At 39.3% G+C, this 21,170-nt stretch overlaps 2 protein-coding genes across 8 annotated transcripts in view; one reads left to right on the forward strand and one right to left on the reverse strand.

Annotated features, from left to right (window-relative positions):
* Positions 1–1,917: 1,917 nt before the first annotated feature.
* Positions 1,918–7,780, forward strand: mfap3l (microfibril associated protein 3 like). The gene is made up of 4 exons (XM_046851939.1): positions 1,918–2,074; positions 2,737–3,133; positions 4,007–4,176; positions 6,617–7,780. The coding sequence occupies exons 2-4, from the start codon at positions 2,869–2,871 to the stop codon at positions 7,721–7,723; spliced, it is 1,542 nt and encodes a 513-aa protein (XP_046707895.1). The 5' UTR covers positions 1,918–2,074; positions 2,737–2,868; the 3' UTR covers positions 7,724–7,780.
* A 3,608-nt stretch (positions 7,781–11,388) lies between these two features.
* The window catches only part of clcn3 (chloride channel 3), a 51,088-nt gene continuing 41,306 nt past the window's right edge, over positions 11,389–21,170 (reverse strand). For 3 of the 7 annotated variants that reach the window (XM_046851341.1, XM_046851346.1, XM_046851342.1), the window contains 2 exons: positions 18,504–18,579; positions 11,389–13,883 (listed from right to left, as the gene is read on the reverse strand). In XM_046851341.1, coding sequence (XP_046707297.1) covers positions 13,719–13,883; positions 18,504–18,579 — 241 coding nt within the window. In that variant the 3' untranslated portion in view covers positions 11,389–13,718. Of the gene's footprint in view, positions 13,884–16,248; positions 16,329–18,503; positions 18,580–21,170 lie in introns of all 7 variants that reach the window. The other 4 variants (XM_046851347.1, XM_046851348.1, XM_046851344.1 and 1 more) reach the window with 3 other exon arrangements.

Here is a 21,170-nt window from a genome sequence, read left to right on the forward strand (position 1 = left end):
ATACAGGTGAGCCAGACTGAGAGAGGAACAGTGAGGGATTGTGTTCGGAAATTAGCTTTAGTGTTTATGCAAAACTCACTATCTCACTCACTCGCAACTCAATGTCTGGGAAAGCTGTCAGTATTTATCTTTATCTTATTGTGGGTGATCCTGAATTATTTTATTTATTGTGTGTATATTTTTAACTGCATGCTCTGGTCTTTTGTCCTTATTGATTTATAGGGCTTTTAAAGCCTTCCATTTATATATAACCTTCAGCACCAGGGCTGTCAGCTATAGCATAAGGCTCTGACATGGTGAAGGATGGGAGATTTATTGCAGTTTAATATTCAAAATCCTGGAGCATTTCTAGCTTTGTAACTTCACTGTACTGAGTATTAGAATTGTGTTGAATGCAGGACAAGAGTATGTTTCTCACAGGATGTATTTTTATCTATTGGAATGTATCTTTTAGAAGGTGGTTCACTAGTTTTATTTTTGTTTGACTACAGCAGCATACATTGTCCAGGAAGCCATGTTTTTCACTGTAAGATTTTGGATTATTGGAAATTTGAACAGGAAGTACTGTTACAAGAAAATTATTCATGTCAGGGAGCTGTGTTGTTGTCTAACATGAGTAACTATATAAGTGGATAATTTACATATAACCCCACATCCTTAAATATTTTGTTCTAATACCACATCAATTGGTCAATGAGAGCTTCTTCACCTTCTTCTTTTGGCTGCTCCCATTAGGGGTCGCCACAGCGGATCATCCGTCTCCATACCCCCCTGTCCTCTAAAGCTGCCTCTTTCACACCAACTACCTGCATGTCTTCCTTCACCACATCCATAAACCTCCTTCTTGGCCTTCCTCTTTACCTCCTTCCTGGTGGCTCCATCCTCAGCATTCTTCTACCAATATACACCATGTCCCTTCTATGCACATGTCCAAACCATCTCAATCTGGTCTCCCTCATTTTGTCTCCAAAACGTCCCACATGTGCTGTCCCTCTAATAAACTCATTTCTAATTCTGTCCATCCTCGTCACTCCCAACAAAAACCTCAACATCTTCAGCTCTGCTACCTCCAGCTCTATTCTCAAAGCAAATAATGCGTATGTGGTGCTCTTCCTCGACAGGAAACCATACTGTTGCTCACAGATGGTCACCTCAATAGGCCAATTAGAGCATTTTATTTAATGAATTATGAAAGATGTAATGCTTCTGACCATATGTGCTATAATGTTGCAGAAAATTTATGAAATGCTGTTTTAGATTAGCACTTACATTAAAATAGGTACAAAGCTTGTTGGGATGTAATACTGCCTCAGACATACAGGTCCACCTGCCCCTTGAAACTCTTGAAGAAAAAAAACATGCTAAATGACTTCTGAGGTTCTTTGTGAGCTAAAAATCCAGCTAAATCCTGCCATTACAAATTCTCCTCACATAAAATATGATTTTTTTGTAAACCAAGACATGCACATTTACAATGAGGACATAGTGACTTCTTCATAGTTTTGTTCCAGCTCTGATATATAACACCTCTGATTCAGATGCTGAAGGTATTGTGCTTCATGAACTTCAATCCACACATACACACCTTACATGATACTCATATTCATATATTTGTATCACCTGTTAATGGGAGCAAATCTGTACTGGTAACAATGGAGTAAAATTTCTGATCAACAGATCTAGACCTAAAATATGTATGCTTCTTAAGCTGAGAAAGGGCTCATGATCCCTTTTTTGAAACATCACACCTCATAACAAACATTTTTATTTGACAAATCCAAATGGATGAAAGAAATGCCAAGCAAGCAGGCAAGCCATATATCCTATCACTTCCCCATTTACAGGAGGCTGCATCCTAAATGCTTTCGCGCGCCCTAATACCAGTGGATATGTAACGGAATGAAAGAATGGCGTCTACAGCCGAAGTAGTGCCCTAGGTTATGCAATACGCTACGGATTGGAACACAGCCCCAAGTCATCTCGTTTTTAGAGTGCCGGAGACACAGAAAGAGATTCAGACACGTACTTAGAGATGGACGCAGAGCGAAATTTCTGATTGTTTAGAAACACTTCGGTAAGTGAAATAGAAACAATTATAAAATATAATATATATGAAAAAAAATATGTGATATAAATTAGGTGGGTGTCGTGTTTAAGCGCCGTTAGAGTCTGAACGCCTCATTAACACGTATTTAATACTGAAAAATGACAAAACACAATTATTTACACCTTAGGATTACTTGAACAGTCCAGTTTGTGAGAACCAGACGATAAATATAATTGTTTATGTTTACACTGTAATGGAGGGTAAACACGGTTGTTTGTGGAAAAATAGCGGTTTTTCCGTCGACCGACTGCAGGAAAGGCGACTTGTTTTCCTTTCAGGTCAGCTGATATGACTAGCATGAGCCAGAATAACATTTAATAAAAATATCCTGGTTTATTTTTAATTTCAGGTCCTGGTTGTTATTAAATGGAGTGAATATGTTGACTCAGAGAGAGAGAGATGAAGCAACCCTGGAGCTGGTTATGGAGAAGAGCCCGGTTAGCTAGTTGAGCTCAGCTAGCATAACCTAGCATTACCGCAGTCATTAATGTGGGCAGTGGGAAACAAGGGTTTATAAGTGAACCCTGTTATTGTATGAGGGGAAAATATTATTCAAAAACTGTTTGGATACCTAAAGATATAATAGTCTAAATGGATGTTATGTAACCGGTTTATTTCCTGTTTTGCAGACGATGACGAGGCTGCAGATGCTCTGATCTTCATCATCATCATCATCATCGTCAGTAGTATCCCAGACCTCTCCTTTGCTTCATCATGAGCATTGGAACAAAGTGACATCTCCCATCTCCACACTAGTGAAAATGAACGGTGTGGTTGAACGATGTGCTTTGCTTTATTTGGTGTGTGTTCTCAGCTTGAGCACTGCACAGGTTTCCGATGGAAATGCCACACTGACAGCGGGTGAGGCGGCGGACGGAAAGACGCCCGTGGTGCTCGGCGTGACGAGTCAGATCATCGCCCGCGAGGGGAACTGCGTCCTGATCGACTGCAACGTCACCGGAGAGCCTTTCCCCAAGGTGCAGTGGTTCAACTCTCACGGACATCTTCTGGACCCCGAGGCAATCGGTAAGATGTTCCATAAGGAGATTTTGAGGGTCTTTGTAACCAAACACTACAGTTAATCGAAGTCCTGAAAATGAAACGAATGCGAGTCGTTTGACTTGTGGAAGTGTCTCAACAGAAAGTGCACGCTCAGCGTGGCTTAAAGAATAAAAGATGATGAACCACAGTGAACTTATTTTGAGACCCTACATTTTTTTTTCTCCCAATTTTCAATCGGCAGTTTTATTTCCTCATTTTATTGTAAAAAAACCCCCCAAAAAACTGCGTGAAATGTTACAAAAGCTTGTCACAAACAAACCCAAACGCTCCGATATCCTGAGAAGAAAAACAGACTAGCCGTCGCAAACGCCCTCGCCCTGGACCATCCTAGTGCACATCCTTACTCAAAATCTCACCGTATGATAGATGATTTATTGCTTTGCATGGAAATGCCATGATACATCGCCCCTGGAGCACAGAGGGTTAAGGGCCTTGCTCAAGGGCCCAACAGTGGAGATACTTGGGCTGAACTTCCACTTCTTAGGATATTCCATTGATGGTGCAGACCTTTACCGCAGTTCAGAAATGCTGTATTGAAACGTGGTTCAGTGTTCATATGTATAAGCTCCGGTAGTTACAACCTTCCGTCAATGATTTGTAATATAATCGCACATCATAGATTCTGACCTGCTTCAGAGAGCGACGTAGAGTAGAGTAACGTAACGCATGCTCTAATTGGAATTTTTTTATCCTTTAAAAAAAAAAAAAGGGATTATTATCTTTATTGAATTCTGTATATTTAAGTCTGGAAAAGTGTGGAATTTTGAAATGACACGTGTAGGAACCCTGCTTTCAAGAGTCTGATGTAACCCTGTGCTCTCATTGTGACTCTCTCAGAGGGAAAATGGTGGGTTCTGGAGAACGGGGTCCTCAACATCACCAGTATCACCTTCGCAGACCGCGGCAAATACACGTGCATGGCCTCTAACGCCCACGGCGTGGCCAACTGCACAGTCACAGTGCGTGTGGTCTTCACCAACGGTGACATGGGCGTGTACTACATGGTGGTGATCCTTTGCCTGAATTGTTACTCTACTAACGATGATTAAGACGAATGCATGAAGTTGTTAGAGCTACTGTTGCAACACATTCAGGTTTGACAGTCAAACCGTGTTGTGGTAAAACCTGCCAATTAAAAAAAAAAAGCAGTTTAAGGCCTCAAATCTTATCAGTTACGAAACCCCTCAGATGTGAAAGTGCTGTACAAGGCGAGAGCAACATGTTCAAGCGTGTACTCAAGATCTAAACAGGGCTATTAAATAATAAGCAGGAAATGAAGCTCGAGGCCCAGCCCTCAACGAGCGCTACAATGCAACTGCAAGCGGTGTTTACGCTCTTTTACTGCTTTGTTGTGTCCGACCCGCCCAAACTCGCTTTAGGGCTGTTTCTCAGAACACATCACGTGAGAGACGCTCGTACTCGTCCTGTAATTAATTCTGTTCGAACCTGGTGTGAAACACTTTTCTGAGAGTTTGCAGCAGAGGAATAACAGTGCACTTGTTTATTTTTCGTCCCATTGGTTCCAGCTTCCTGTAAATCCTGTAGTGAATGTTAAGGACTTTTTTTTTCTCGAGTGGTTTAACGCAGGATATTTGCTGCTTTGTTGTCCAGCAGTTTAGACGTTTTCGTCTGGTCAGGAGCAGCTCAGTAACGTAGCTTAAAAGTCCTACGTTTCTGCGCAAGTGCATAATGCATTAATGAAATGCCACTTGCTGAGCCTTTTGTTTTCAGGTCAGGCTGAATGCACTCTGTCGTCAGTACTAACGCTGCACTGCCTGCTCTGTGCTATAAAAGGAAAGCGTTATAGATTCAGAGCACACCAAACCTCTGAGCAAGCACAACCATAAGCACGAGCTGAGCTTTAGAAAGATCAGTGCTTATTTTAGATAAGGGTTAAAAAGCCAAAAGAAGTTATTTTATTATTAGACTCCCAACACAGAGGCGACCCTCGCTCAGTATTTCCTGTTTTTCCACAGCAAACCCAAATAACGTGCCTGGAGCTGTGACCTTAGCTGTGAAACATTGGATATATTTAATATAAGATGGAGCCCAATAGTGGTCATGTGATCACATTTTATTTTTATGCTGGATATTGTGTCTATGGGATGAACATTAGTGATGGACAATTCAGAATTGCAAGAATAACTTGAACCCAGTGTGTGAGCGAGTACAGGAGCAGGTCATGCTTTGGACTTTACACTTTAGAGTTGTGATTCGATTTTAGTCAAACTGTCCCCCCGTCTACTGCTTACCTTTCAAAGCTTAACCACCGAGACGTGATCCTGCTGTACATTAAAATCTCTCTGCTTAAACAGGCAATGAGGAAACTTCCCTTCACAGCACTGACTCATTTACACAGTCACTGTACAACCAGTCATTCCTCTACCCAGCTAGCATACATCAGAACAACTGCAGAAATGAACAATACAGTAGCCACTCATCCCCTTGCTGATGGAACACAACTCTAGTGATCTCTCTTAAATATAAATTCAGAAAGTCTAATTCACCATTTATTTATAAAAGACTTAAATGTTTATCTTTCCTGTTACAGGGTTCCTACGCATTTTTGGAAAAGTGCCCTATTCGGTTTTCACATTTTTTTTTAAAACCAAACCAACGTCTACACCAATCCGGATTAATTTGATTCATGTCCACACTCTTGTTTTTGATCGTGTCCCATAAGTTGCTCATTCACACTGAAACATCTAAAAAAAAATCTTACATTCTTACATAATTCTGTGCTGTAAGATGCTTTCGACCTGCGTCGTGTCCACCTGGCGTTTATTTCCTTTCCGTTTTTTTTTTTTAACATCGCTGCAATGACCAAAAACACATCATCGTATTCGAACGCTTCCGTTTTCAAATGTATCCACTTTGGAGAGCGTTTTTAAAAAGCTACGTTTTCGTCGAGTGAAAACGGCGTCTCGGTGTGAACGGAAGACAAATACGCAGAGAAAAATCTGCGTTTTAAATAAAAATGTCCAAAAAGGTTTTTTTTTTTCTTTTTTTTTTGCTAATGGACTTTAGTTCTTTTTTTTGCAGTTTTTAGTGAATTGCAAATGAACAATCCTTCTGTTCGTGAAGGATTTAAAGGTTTTATTTAAAAAATTTAATTTATAAATTATGAACATTGCACTGTTTTAGATAAGCAGTTTTCAGAAATGCTGTATTGAAACGTGGTTCAGTGTTCATGTGTATGAGCTCCGGTAGTTACAACCTTCCGTCAATGATTTGTAATATAATCGCACATCATAGATTCTGACCTGCTTCAGAGAGCGACGTAGAGTAGAGTAACGTAACGCATGCTCTAATTGGAATTTTTTTATCCTTTAAAAAAAAAAAAGGGATTATTATCTTTATTGAATTCTGTATATTTAAGTCTGGAAAAGTGTGGAATTTTGAAATGACATGTGTAGGAACCCTGCTTTCAAGAGTCTGATGTAACCCTGTGCTCTCATTGTGACTCTCGCAGAGGGAAAATGGTGGGTTCTGGAGAACGGGGTCCTCAACATCACCAGTATCACCTTCGCAGACCGCGGCAAATACACGTGCATGGCCTCTAACGCCCACGGCGTGGCCAACTGCACAGTCACAGTGCGTGTGGTCTTCACCAACGGTGACATGGGCGTGTACTACATGGTGGTGTGTCTGGTGACCTTCACCATCATCATGGTGCTGAACGTGACTCGGCTTTGCATGATGAGCAGCCACCTGAAGAAAACCGAGAAGGCCATCAACGAGTTTTTCCGCACCGAAGGAGCAGAAAAGCTCCAGAAAGCATTCGAGATCGCCAAACGCATCCCGATCATCACGTCGGCTAAAACGCTCGAGCTGGCCAAAGTCACGCAGTTCAAGACCATGGAGTTTGCGCGGTACATCGAGGAGTTAGCGCGCAGCATCCCTCTCCCGCCGCTCATCATGAACTGCCGTACTTTCATGGAGGAGATCCTCGAGGTGGTGGGGGTCGAGGAAATGAGACACACCTTTGTTCGGCAGGCGCCTGAAGGTCAGGAAGGAAGTTCTCGTTCTGCCGGCAACGTTTTCGCTATTCTGCAGGCTAGAGGCCGAGACCGAGACAGGAGCGGATCTCCGACCGCCGATTCAGACGACGCGTCCCTGCACGAGCAGCCACAACACATTGCCATTCAGGTGTCTATTCACCCACCGTTAGACGAGGGAGTCTGTAACGTCGAGGCTCCGCCCCTCACAGATACGGCCGCATGCGCCACTTCTTCAGCTCAGGTGAGTGTAGAGACAGAGCCTGAAGAACAGGAGGTGAAGGTGGAGACAGAGGTGAAAGTGGAGACAGAGGTGAAAGTGGAGACGGAGGTGGAGACAGAGGTGAAAGTGGAGACGGAGGTGGAGACAGAGGTGAAAGTGGAGACGGAAGTGGAGACAGAGGTGAAAGTGGAGACGGAGGTGGAGACAGAGGTGGAGGTGGGGACGGAGGTGGAGACGGAGACAGAGGTGGTGGGGACAGAGGTGGAGACGGAGACAGAGAAAGAAGCAGAAAAATCTCTGACAAGCCAAGTCCTCTACGAAAGCCATGTGTAATATCCTACAGGATGATTCTATTGCTATGCATTTCATGAATAAAAACGTAGTCTGACATTTTGGCGTTTGTCTCAGTACGAATGAAACACTTGAACTGTTGCACGTGCATTACAGAGAGACTTTTTCAGTTTTTCAGTTCCCATAACAATTAATGTTGAATGTATTTTGGGAGAAAGAATCTCCACAATCATGGACTTTTATATTAATCACTCTATAATACACACTAGGGCTAATCCTGGACACAGTGTCACAGAGCTGCTCTTGGATAGACGTGTAGGTTGACCAGATGCTTTCTGTGTAATGCATGATAGGTTTTTTTGTGTTTTTTTTTTTTTTTTTTTTTAAGATGTTATCCACTGGACAGAACATTTAAAAAAATGTTCTTTTTTTTAATTTATAGTGAATCGTTCGTCTTTACATTCAACCACCAATGCAGTCCTTATACTATTATAATGATCATTATAGCGTTACTTTTGTTTTATTTAAGACGTTTTTAATAATTTTGGGTTGCAGTTTTAGCTAATTATTAATGCGTTTCTGCTCAATCAGAGTTTGGAAAATGCACTGACAATTCTGCAATCCCTAAATGAAAATCATTTCACTTTGAAACTGTGGCTCAAGCGTTTCCATCCTCACTGCTCGTACAGAAATACTGAGCCGTGAAGAGAACTGGGTATAAAAAAAAAAAGACCAGAGGGCATTAGAGATTTCTCACCTCATCTGGTGCTTTGAGGTATTTTTTTAAGGAAATAAAAAGCGCATGCTGTGTAACCATGTGTGAGTGTGTGCTATTTGGCTTGTTATGGTCAGAAGCTTGTGGCTTTCTGGTCATTGTTTAACATGCAGTTAAAAAAGTTAGAGGTTTCTAGAAAGTCTTTCCACTAGAGTTTGGTGCACGGCAGTGGGGAGTAAATATACTAAAGCATTAGTGAAGTCAGACAGTGATATAAGATGATGAGGCCTGATCATGCAGGCAATGCATTATTGTTTTTTTTTTCTTTCACGTTTTCTCCTGATCACGAGTTCATTTTCTCTTGATGTCAACATAACATTGTGATCACTTGTTCTACAAGCAGCATCGTTTATAATATAATCATAACCATTTGTGGCAGTGAGTGCTAGCTTTCTAGTTTCTACACCCACCATGAGAAACCATATTTTCGTGGTGTTTGCTTTAGGGAACAGGAGTGTTATGTGTTTTAAATTATAAAGCTACAATATACTAAGAAATTCTGTACACTTTGTGATAATTGGGAAGGACGACATCTGGGTGTGATGATCAGGTGTCCACAAACCTTTGGGTATATTCAGTATGCCTTAAAGTGTGTTCAAATTAATGGTTGCTATCAGAAAAATTTCAAGTTATAAAGCGGTCCAACATGTATACAATTCAATACTACAGGCACACAGAGCCCTCTAGAGGCGTGATATTGTATCTGCACCCGTGGTTTATTCGAAGGCAGGTTATAGATAGAACTGAGTTCACTGCAAAAAATTTTCTATATGATCGTATCACTTTCAGTATCTGATATATACATTGAAAATCATGAAATCCTTCCTCCATTCTGACTGCTGTCCTGGTGAATATACAAAGTCTGGGTGTAAAAATAATTGAAAAGATAGCATCCATTTAGAGTGTGTATGTAAATATGTATTAACTAGAATACAAAACCTGAGTGCAGGTTTACTTCTACTAATTATAGACAATACAAAAAGAGAACAAATTATCCAACATACTTATGATTTAAATGAAATGTAAACAAATATATATATACATGCAATCATAACTAAATGCATTGTCTGAATACATCACCAGATCACTTTAGCGCCCCACTGAGGAAATCCAGCCGCATTAGGGCCTCTGTGTTCTGTACATAAGGTTGCTGAGAATTTTATTACACTTGATTGCACTAATCAAGACACGCCTGAGCCCTGAGGTCTCACAGGACTGAATATGAATTACAGAAGAGACAAGAACAAACGAAAAAACCCATTCCTGTTGCATCCACGTTTTTATTTTGGTTGCACGAATCCGGGCTACGAGGACAAACGATGATCATGCGACATGTCAGTGATTTACATTGAAAAACCCTGCTCTGCTTTTTAAACATGGAACCTCCAATGTGTGTGTGTGTGTGTGTGTGTGTGTAAATATAAAGATCTACACATGCACTTAGTCCTAAAATGGGTTGAAATTTATTGCCGAAATATTTGGACAAAAGGTGGTGCCTTGTTTCACATCTGAGAACCTAGAAGAAGAAAAATGGCTTTATTGTAGAGGAGGGATCTCTCATACACAGAGAGACCATGCAGCTGCACTGTGTGGATGGATATATGGCATCTCATGGCAAAGAGACCTGAAAATAAATTATCAGTACAGTTCAAGCAATTAGAGGATGTCATAAAGGGCTTCTGGGTTCTGCCTTGATTAATATATTACAGAAATGTATTGTGTAGATCAGAAGTCTACCAACTGTTTAAAAGTACAGAAGGTAGAGTTTTTTATTCAATGTAAATATGCCAAAAACAACAAAGGGATTTTAACGCTTTCCTTTTCCCCTTATAATGAGCAAGCACTTTTCTGGAACATCATCTTTAATCGCTCACTCACACACAGATCCGGGATGTTTTCCTAAGATACGCTACGGGGTCACGTACAGGGCACCATGAACACACATTTACACATACAGCACAATTTAGAATCAACTGTCCACCTACCAACATATATTTATAGAAGAACTCCACAATAACAAGCCCCAGAAATATATTAGAGGAACCAAAGTTTGTAGACACCTGACAATATTTGCAATAAGAACCTCCACTCTTCTGGGGAGATGTTCCACTAGATTTTGGAGTGTGCTTGTGGAGATTCTTTCTGCCACAAGGGTGTTAGTAAAGTCAGGTACTGATGTAGAGTAACGGCCTCGGTGTTTCAATCAGGCCACTCAAGATCTTCCACTCCAAACCATTAAACGCATATCTTCATGGAGCCGGCTTTGTGTACAAGGGTATTGTCATGCTGGAACAGGCTTCGGTCTCCTAGTTCAAGTGAAGGGGAAGTTTCATGTTACAACGTATGGCTAGAAAAGTCCCAATACCTTTGTCCATATATCATTTTTAAAAGAAAAGCCATGAAGCATATCACCTGCTCTGATCTACAGGTATCAGAATACACCAACACTTTTCCTGTAACAAGTGAATCCTCATGATTGTTGTATACAAATGGATTTTATAGTACAAGGGCAAAGATAATCTCCTTATGTGCCCAGGCATCCAAAATATCAAGTAGGTTGATCAAATCGTTTCTGTTGAATAAGACCAGGCACAGTCTTACCCTGCCTTCAACACGTTGGTGGCGACAATAAATCTGAGGTTGCTGTTCTTCAGCAGCTGTTAATGAAATATCTACACAAAATAACACCTCAGTTGTCTGCAGTTTCCCTGAAACAAAATCAGGAGAGAAAAAAAAAGGATCTCACCAACATCGACCCAAACAGCTGAAGGAGGTGCTACTTACATATTCACCAGAAAGCCCCGCCTTCTATCTTACAGGGGCGTGGCTTTGGATGGAAACCCTGAGAGGCTACGTTATATCCTTACATTCACCTAAATTAATGACAGATGACAGATAGATAATGAGATAGATTTAGACACACACACACAGCTTATTTTCGACAATTTAATCTTACACCTTTTAAATGTACAATCAAACCAACAATCATATGTAATTGTACTTAAAATTTACAGTAATGTACAAATCTAGGGCTAATTATAAATTAAAAAAAAAAAAAAAAACATGGAAAGAACATTATGAGAACATCATTAATGCTTTTTTGTTTTTTTTTCCTTCATAACCTGACTAACAGACTGCTGCCGACATCTGAGATGAGATTATAATGCAGGAGCAAAGGACGCGGACAGTGGGGGGTGGGGTGGGAATCTATGTACCTGTAGATGTACTTTTCTTTTTTTCACAATATAAAGGTAACCGAATGCAAAAGATTAGTAGCGAGAACGAATACACAAAGTAATGCTGAAGGAGGAAAAGGGCTGATAGGATGGTGACGAGATCAAAACCCAGTCGTCTTCTTCCAGTCCATTCAGACTGTGGGATTCACTCAGTTTAACCTAAAATGGAAATAAAGCTTTTAGATCTATTTTTTTTCATCATGATTAAAAAAAAAGAAAAACCGGTGTGGGCGGTGCTAGAGAAATAATCAGTATCGATGCTGGGCCCTCACAATGGATCCACGAATGAGCTTGAAAAAAAGCTTTTTTTCTTTATAACCTCATTGTACAACGTTCTGGTTGTTTCTTGGTGCTGTGATTGTTCACGTGATTCGTTACACCATTGTACACGTTTCTGAGATATTGTACACATGGTCAGTGGTTTGACCAACCGACTTCACTCGTCGTTGGCGCGTCTCTTTACACATTAAATAAGCTTTTTATTCCACAGGGTCGTGCCCCGTTAGTGTTTTTGTTGGTGATGATCACAATGTATATGTGGTGGTCTGGGAGAAACAACATTCTGTGGTAAAAGAATAAATAAACATTGGCAAAAACATTTTTATCTTTCCTGTTATACTGTAACAAGAAACCATAAATATATTTTACCATAATTGTGTTGTTATTTTTACTTGGCTGTTGTGTAGGAAGGCAGATTAATAAACTGATTTGGATTGAAGAAAAAAAAAAAAAGCAGATTTCACATCAGTCGCACAAAATGAGTGAGATCGCAAAACTTAAGAGTGTGTAAACGTCCTACGTTGTTAAAGGAGCCGATTAAAGGTTAAAATCGGGATGTACTTTGATTCCTTGGGCAAAAAAAAATAATCGAGCTGCAAAGAATTAAAATAAAGTATTAATAAAAAGTAGCATGCGTCGAGATGAGTCGTTAGTGTTGGGTCCAGTTACACACACCTGCCTGAGAGGGACGGATGGAATGAGCAACATCGAGCCACTGAGTAAGAGAACATTAAAAAAAAATAGAAGAAGTAGAAAAAAAAAAAGGGGGGAGGGGGCAACACCATTGGAAAAGTCACGAAACAGAGACTGTACTTGGTACATCAGTTATTACTACATCTAGCTTTTGTACTGCCGCAATAAGACTCCTGAACACACAAAATCCCCAATCAGTTACGTACCAAAAGAAGAGAAAAGGAAAAAAAAAGGTTTGCAGTTTGATGGACAGTTTGTAGTGCTGGGAAAAAAAACAAAACAAAAACAAAAACGCAAACAAAAAAAAAAAAATCACTTCAGGCAGCTTTGCACATGGTGGCGTCAAAAACTTCCTTTTGCACATTTGATCATCTCACAATGATAAATACTCGATGGATCACAGTTTCATCATTCTCACACACACACACACACACACACACACACACACACACACACACACACACACAGTAGATTTTATTTTGTTGTGCCTCAGATGGAACAAGCAAAGGACACAGAGCGACATCTTGATTGGAATGTAGGGGAGCTTTTCATTTCCTCTCTCACTCATTCAAACACACACACACACACACACACACACACACACACACACACACACACACACACACACACAGTCAAGCTCACGTGATACAGGTAAACAACGATTGTGGAGTCTTTAGTGGGAACGCGGCAGGGCGGTTCAGGTGGCAGGAGTCACAGCAGTACGTGATCGGAGTTTCGTGGCTGAGGTCCCTCCTCGCACCTGTGCGGCTCATCATGACCTTTCACCCCGCTGAGGTCTAACAAGGTGAGCACGAGCGAAGGGGCCTGAGCCGGATCAGTGCGTGCCCATGTGTGAGTACGTTAGCGTTTTAGTGCATTTTCATCACTGGCTGAAGCTCTGGATCATCTTTCAAGCCTTTTTTTCAGGGAACATCATCATCTTCCTGAAGGCCTGGATGGAGATCTGGAAGAATCCACCGGTGCAGCCGGTCCCCGCGTAGGAGCCATGCGGGACGGGGGGACAGGGGGAAAGGGGGCGTTTTACACAAACAGGTCAGTGGGACATATCGTCCAATAATCGCACCTCCTCTTCGCTTTCCTCTTCCTCACGTCTGGTGTAAGAGGGAACTAGTTGAACATTATGGACTCGGGATCTTGGTCTGCCATCTGGGCCATATGACGGAGGATATCTTTTTTTGTAATAATACCAAGGAGTCGCCTGTGTAGAAGGAAAGAGAAGAAAAGAAAGAAAGAAAGTAAAAATACATTAGGGACAAACTACAGATAGGAATAATCACATGTGGAGCAAACAGGTAGAGGTCATTTTGTTGGCAGGTGGAGAAGAAAAATCTTCTGAAGATGTTCTTACTTTTGCATTTTAATCAGATATTTTTGACCAATCAGATTGATGGAGTGGAAGTGTGCCAACAAAATGAGCCCAATGTCTGTGTGTGTAGAGACACACACACACACACACACACACACACACACACACACACACACACACACACACAGAGGCAGAAAGGAAGACGTCAAAGTGATGATCAGTGACCTGCAGCACCTAGAGAGAGAACCAGAGAGGTGAAATGAAACACAAGGGACAGAGTGCACAGTGAACACACAACCATTCATCCATAATTTCTGCCTGAAGAAACTATTGCGCGCACACACCCACACACACACCCACACACACACCACTGTATAGCATCTTCATCTGAATTCAAAAGCACATATGAAAGTAATCTTTGATCTCATGTGTAATTAGGCAATAATCAAATACATTTAAAGTATGAGGTTTAATTAATAAGGAATAATATGTGCTCTTGAATTGCATCATGAAACAGGCTTGAGTTCCACAGGTGTCCATGTAGAGGCGTAACAGGGAAAGAGAGTGAGAAACTAAAGCAGTGTGAGGAACAGAATCAGTCTGGAACAGTCTGAATCTAAAGTGACTCCCTTTTCACCCCCTATTTTATTTTCTAAAGGCAAACACACGAGGGGTCATTTTTTGTTTGTTTTTCTTTGATGCAATAAGAAACTGTCAGGCTGCTGGAATACCAGGTGTTTTGAAGTTTTGCTGGTTGGATGTTTAATAAAAAAAAAATATATATATATATATATATATATATATATAAATAATATATATATATACACAAATAATAAAGAAAAAACATCCTCACACAACCCACACACTATAACCATAACAACATGCCTGACTAATTTTATACATTTATCTTTTTGGCATTAGTTTAGAATGCAATTCGACAATTAAAATACTTGATCTTTGTACTTTGGGAAGTTACTGAGACAGGACTTGTGGTGTGGTAAAAGATTCACAAAGTTTTGTGTGAGATTATTCAGGAATTTTGGAAGAAGTCTCTAATATTGGGGCTTTTAACGTTTTTGTCACAGGAAAAATTTCTGAATGAGGCTTCAAATTGTAGGCAAAAATTAAGAAATGGATGGATGTCTTCAGTTTTAATGCATAATGCTAAAGAAAATATATATATAAAAATATTGATATAAAATTAATAAAATATTAGCACAAGTTTATCTGATCTGCTGAAACTACCACCAGATTTACTGCAAAAAGAACTAAAAATAATAGTGAAGTTTGACAGTCGGGACTGTGGTATAAGGCAGTAACTGACATTCTTGCTATTTATATACGTCTGTGGTTCTCAAAGTGTGGGGGTGCGCCCACTAGCGGAGATTAAAGACATGACAAGTGGGGTGAAATGAACGGCATGATTTTTTTTGTGTTCTTTATTTTTATTTAGTATTTTCACGATGTTTTTGAATTAATAATAATAATAATAATAATAAAAAGTAATTGCTCATTGTTGTGGTGTAAATGTGATTGAATATCATGCTTTCATTGGAAAATAATCAGCTCTCAGCTTGTCTGATAACAAGTTAAAAAAAATTACGTTTAGTCTCAACTGTGACTATAATCTGCATTGCTCTTTACTTTATCAATTTTATAATGGAATTAACCTCAAATTTGCTCGAATGATAAGTTTATTTTCTCTCTATCCTTCTTTGTTTTGTTTTTTATTTACCTTTCAAATCGTATTTTGATTGGCTGAAAGACATAAAAGACTTTGAGTCATTTCTTAATTAAATGTAAAACATTTAGACTTTTACACAGCACCTTACTGTGCCTGTGCCCTGTGCACGTGGCTAATAGTCAGATCACGTATGCACGTTAACCTGGGAGTCACTTTGTGGGTCAGACAGGAAGTAGCTAGCTCTGTACGAAAGACTGGACTGGACGTGGAAGGATTAGTAGACACAGAGCAGGAGGAGCATGAACACGGTCGTGAAATGTCGGTGAACCGGCACAGACAGTCACAAGAGGTGGAGTGGAGTTGAGGGACTGGAGTGTACTGAGTGGAGGGCGTGTTGGTTTGAGGATGGGTGCTGCTACAGTAACTCTTCTATACAGCCATGAACAAACCATCACGCAACAAATTCACCTTAATACTCACTTCTACTACTACTGAGGGCTCTACTGATGTACATAAATAATCACTCAATCAATAAAAGGAAAATAAGCAGGCAGAGAAGAAATGCTCAGTTACACAGCCTGTTACTCGCCCATCTTTTATGAGGCGGCGCTATGAGTGGGATCGCACTTCATCGATCTGTTGCCCAGTGGATGCTGACCCCGACCCCACAGGAGGAATTAAAAAAATAAAGAAAAACAAACAACAGGTTTTAGAAGCTTATAAATGAATTAGACTAAGATATGTATCTGAGGTGTGTGTGTGTGTGTGTGCTTTAAAAGTACACATGCACAATACACAACCATGAGCTCTACTTAAAGGTGGGCGAAAAAAAATCTCACATTCCCAAAGTTTTAGATCTCAGCAGCTTTTCTCAGTCCTGTGTGTGTTTCTCAACTGAAAAAAGGCATTGGATTAAAATCCTTCCTCAAATCAGTTCAGTACCAAATCCTGAAGAGATTTATTTTATCAGAGAGCAAAACCTAGTCAGATGTTTATTACTTACTCGACAGAGAAACCACCGAATGCGGTTTACAGGAGGAAAAACACGGATTATTGTCGTTTATTTCATCCTGATTAATTTATAATGTTATAAATCCCACACATAGTGGAAACTCCTGCTTAATGCTTTTACTAATAGAACAAGGATGTAGGTTCAGTCGAAATGAATCAATGATGTACATGGTGATCAACATGGAGCCTAAAGATGATTTTGCACTAATAGCGTGACTGTTTCGCTGCTCTCACACCACAGGATTTTGTCAGTGATCGCGATTTTTTAAATCAAACAACAAACCTATCGGCTTATAGCTGTTACACTTATTTTACACTTGTTTTAATTCAGTTTCCAGTCTTGAGTTCACTACAGTAATTATTATAAATTTTTACTTTTTTTTTTCCTCTAATAAAGTTGTTATACTTTTAGGCATTGATTAAGTGCAATGTCCAATTTACAACCCCGATTTCAATATCGGTTCATCAAAGTTAAATGTAGCTACTTTGGACAATCTAAAATATTTTAAGAAATGCAATTATTTATTATTTTAGAAGATAATAATCTAAAATATAAAACATATTCTGGGTTTTTAACCTTTTTTTTTATTTTATTTTTTTATTTTTTTCCATAAGTGTTCTTTTATAGTTTAAATGTCTTCAGTTTTAATGCATAATGTAATAATAAAAAAAATGTATATATATATATATATATAAAAAGACGATGTGTTAAAACGTTTGACTGGTACTATATACAATTTTTTTTTTTTTTAAATCTTGACAAAGTTTATCTGATCTGCAGCTGAAACTACCACCAGAGTTACTGCTAAAAGAACTAAAAATAATAGTGAAGTTTGACAGTCAGGACTGTGGTATAAGGCAGTGACTGACATTCTTGCTATTTATATGTCAGTGGTTCTGAAAGTGTGGGGGTGCGCCCACTAGCGGAGATTAAAGACATGACAAGTGGGGTGAAATGAACGGCATGATTTATATAATTTTTTTGTGTTCGTTTTAATTTAGGATTTTCTCTATTGACAAAGTTCATACATTAAAAGCATCCAAACAAATAAACAAATTAGGCCATTAATGCAAGTAAATCAGTTGGAGTACATCAGACAACTACACTTATTTTCTCTATTTGCTTTTACTTTTTCAGCTATTTAAAATGTTATTGATTTTTAACTTGATATTTCATTAAATTTGACATTTTAACATTAAACTTGAAGTATTGCATTAGCATTTTTCCAGGTGATGGAGGGCAGATGGGGCTTAAACACCCCCTTCAAAGTGAGGAATGGCAGAAAAATGTTTGACAGCCACTGATATATGAACACCCATAAGACTGAGAAAAGCCCACTTTCGTTTTATGCCTTTGCACAAAGTGCCATTTTATATATTTTTGAGTTTATAAACAGTGTACCACCACCCACCACTAGAGGCACACTGCTGCTCTGGTCCTGTATTACAGACTAATCACTGCAGCAGTAATAATTCTACACTGAAGGAACACCACAAGGTCAAACCAGTGACACTGTGCAACCAGGTGTTGATAAAATATGTATGCTGGATTATCTGACAGTTCCCCAAAATGCTGTAGACATTAGCAGATATGTTCCTACTAAAACCCACAATGGGACACTGTATAAGTCTTGCACCGTGACCTTGTGTAATACTTGCGAGTAAAGTGGCTGTATCGAGGAGGAAGATCTACTTTCCGGGGAACTGCCTTCTACTTTGTCTTTATCTGTTTTGTGTCCACTCAAGTTTCATGCATCCCTCCTAAGAGGTGGGGCCTAAAAGCTCGAGTGGGCGTGATATGGGTCGGGGCTAATCACCAGGGGCTCCGTGTGCTGCTTGAGCTCCTCCAGATGCTCTAAAATATTCTTCTTAGTGATGATGCCCAATACAATCCTGCAACACACACCGTGGCGACCGTCACTTAGCAACACACTCACACAGAGACAAACCAAATCAAAAAGAAAAAACAAATACAACACAACATCCAACAGAAAATGTAAAAAATAAAACAGCAAATTATCCAACAACTTAGGATTAGCAAAGAAATGAATGCAAAATACTTATAAATCTTAAAATTATTAAACAAAGGTTTTAAAAAAAGGAAAACTTGCATGCTTGATGAGAAATCAAATTTATTTACCCAAAATGCTCGCAAAGTAATCTGATAATGCTTTTAGAGTGTACCTTGGCGTTTTTTTTCCCAATGAGTTGCATGATCTCTAATGCATGATGTGGACACAAGGAGGCGCTCTATTGCATAGGGCAGCGGATCTCAGTCAAGTCGAGGCGATGAAACGCTGTTACGAATTGGGACTGGAAACCGTTTAGTTTCTCCTTCAAACCACATCAGATTACACACAAAGTTTCACTGCTCCGTAAAAGAGTGAGCGAGGAGGAAGTCACGTGACTAATTTAGTGCTATTGAGGGGCTGACAGGTGTGTGTGTGTGTGTGTGTGTGTGTGTGTGTGTGTGTGTGTGTGTGTGCGCGCGCGCACGCTTGCCTGCATGCATACAAATATACATTCTGTGGTTTTAAAAGCGAGGCAAGGACCAGGTTTGACCAAGTGCAGAGCTGAACCCATCAGCAAGGGCATATGTGTGTGTGTGTGTGTGTGTGTGTGTGTGTGTCTGCAGATAGTCGATGTAAGTTAGTAGCTAGAGAAAGGGGAAATGCAAAAGCTGCTGGACTTTTGTAGAACCACAGCTGTAAGTTAAAAGACCTGTGTTGTCTACAGTAATTTCTCTTGCACCATGCAAATTCTGCCTCATTGTACCAACAAGTCCTTCAACCAAACCTGAGCCAAATGACTGACTCAAGTTTGTAAATCCTTGGTTGGTAAATTTTTTTATCAATATTATTGAAACAAGTGCAATTGTATAGAATTTCCAAATCCTCCACTGTCTTTTTACACTTAAATTAGCTAATTGTTAAATTAAAAGTTACCAAGAAGTCCTAAGGACGAATTAGGAATATTTGTTTTCTATTTAAAAGACTATTGTCTGGTAGAACCACTGCATTCGGTGACAAGTTTTTCATTCTGCAATCCAGACTACATTCCCCCAGGTTTAAGCAATTAAACATTATATAAATACCAAGTGGGTGTATGCTAATAAATGGGATAAAAATAATACCTATGAAAGTCTGTGCAGGTTTTACCAGTGAAGGATAAAACCATATATGTCTTTAAACACCACAGACAACAACACGTACTGTTTTAGTGCTTTTAAATGAACTGCTGATGATATGTTTTCTGTATTGATTCAATATAGTGAATCTCACTGGATTTTTATGGTTCCAGTCTAAGCACCAGCTATGGAGTAGTGTAAAAAGAGTGTAACAATATATAGTTTAGTCCTAATCATTAGAGGTCAACTGATTAATAGTTTCTACCGATTATTAGTAATCAGCACTAATAATTTATCGCTGAAATTATGGACAAAAATCCATACCAACAGTTTTTCCGGGTTGCGTCTGTTTCGGGAGCAGCTGAGGATTACACAGTATGAAAGCGACCTCTAGTGGTGAATCAACACCACATGCTGTTTGTTTTAAAACTTGAGACTGCACACTATACCTCATTCATGTTAGTTCATGGTGAATAAACTAAAGTGACCAGATTAAATGAAATTGAACGTCAATTAACAATGTATTCTGTGTTTATTTTCACATTTGCACCTCATACAGTATGTGCACTAATTAATATTTTACGATATATATATATATATATATATATATATATATATATATATATATATATATATATATAGCACCTTTGCACTTTTTATATGCATTGCTATTTGCACTTCTGGTTAGATGCTAACTGCATTAGATTGGCCCAGTACTTGTCCTCTGCACAATGACAAAGTTGAATCTAATCTAATCTAATCTAATCTAAGTGTTGAAATTAACAAACATAAACTACTTCTAAGTGTTTGTTAACTTCAGTTTGTTATAAATGGAATCTTACTGTAAAACGTTTCCATTTCACATAAATGCAAACAGTATATAGTCGTTTGAAAAAAAAAATGATTGGTTGATTAATCGGTTATCGGAAAGTACGATCTAACCGGTCGACCTCTACTATTCACAATCTGAGGCCTAGCGATGTTTGGTAGCAGGTCAAACTGCTATATTTAGTATTATTTAGTAACTATTTTGTTGCTGGTTGTTAATTTTCTGGTAGTTTCTACTAGTGATTAGAATGTATGGTATAATCACAGCTGTTGAAGCAATAATATAACAAATTTTATTTCGTTATATTACTACTGATTACAGCGGTAGTAGATGTCGCCTATTAGTTGAGGTTGTCTCCAAAATTATACCTCAAGTGCCTGTTACTGGACACAAGCTGGGCTACTGAAACTCTACAGCTCTATACGTCCTAATAAAACACCATGCAGCATCAATAAAGACACTGGAGGGGTAGAACTGCATTATGGAGGCATATTACTGACCTCCTGATTAGCCAAACGTTTTAATAAA

The sequence above is a fragment of the Silurus meridionalis genome, chromosome 6 (genome assembly GCF_014805685.1).
Source record: "Silurus meridionalis isolate SWU-2019-XX chromosome 6, ASM1480568v1, whole genome shotgun sequence".
Taxonomy (NCBI): Eukaryota; Metazoa; Chordata; class Actinopteri; order Siluriformes; family Siluridae; genus Silurus; species Silurus meridionalis.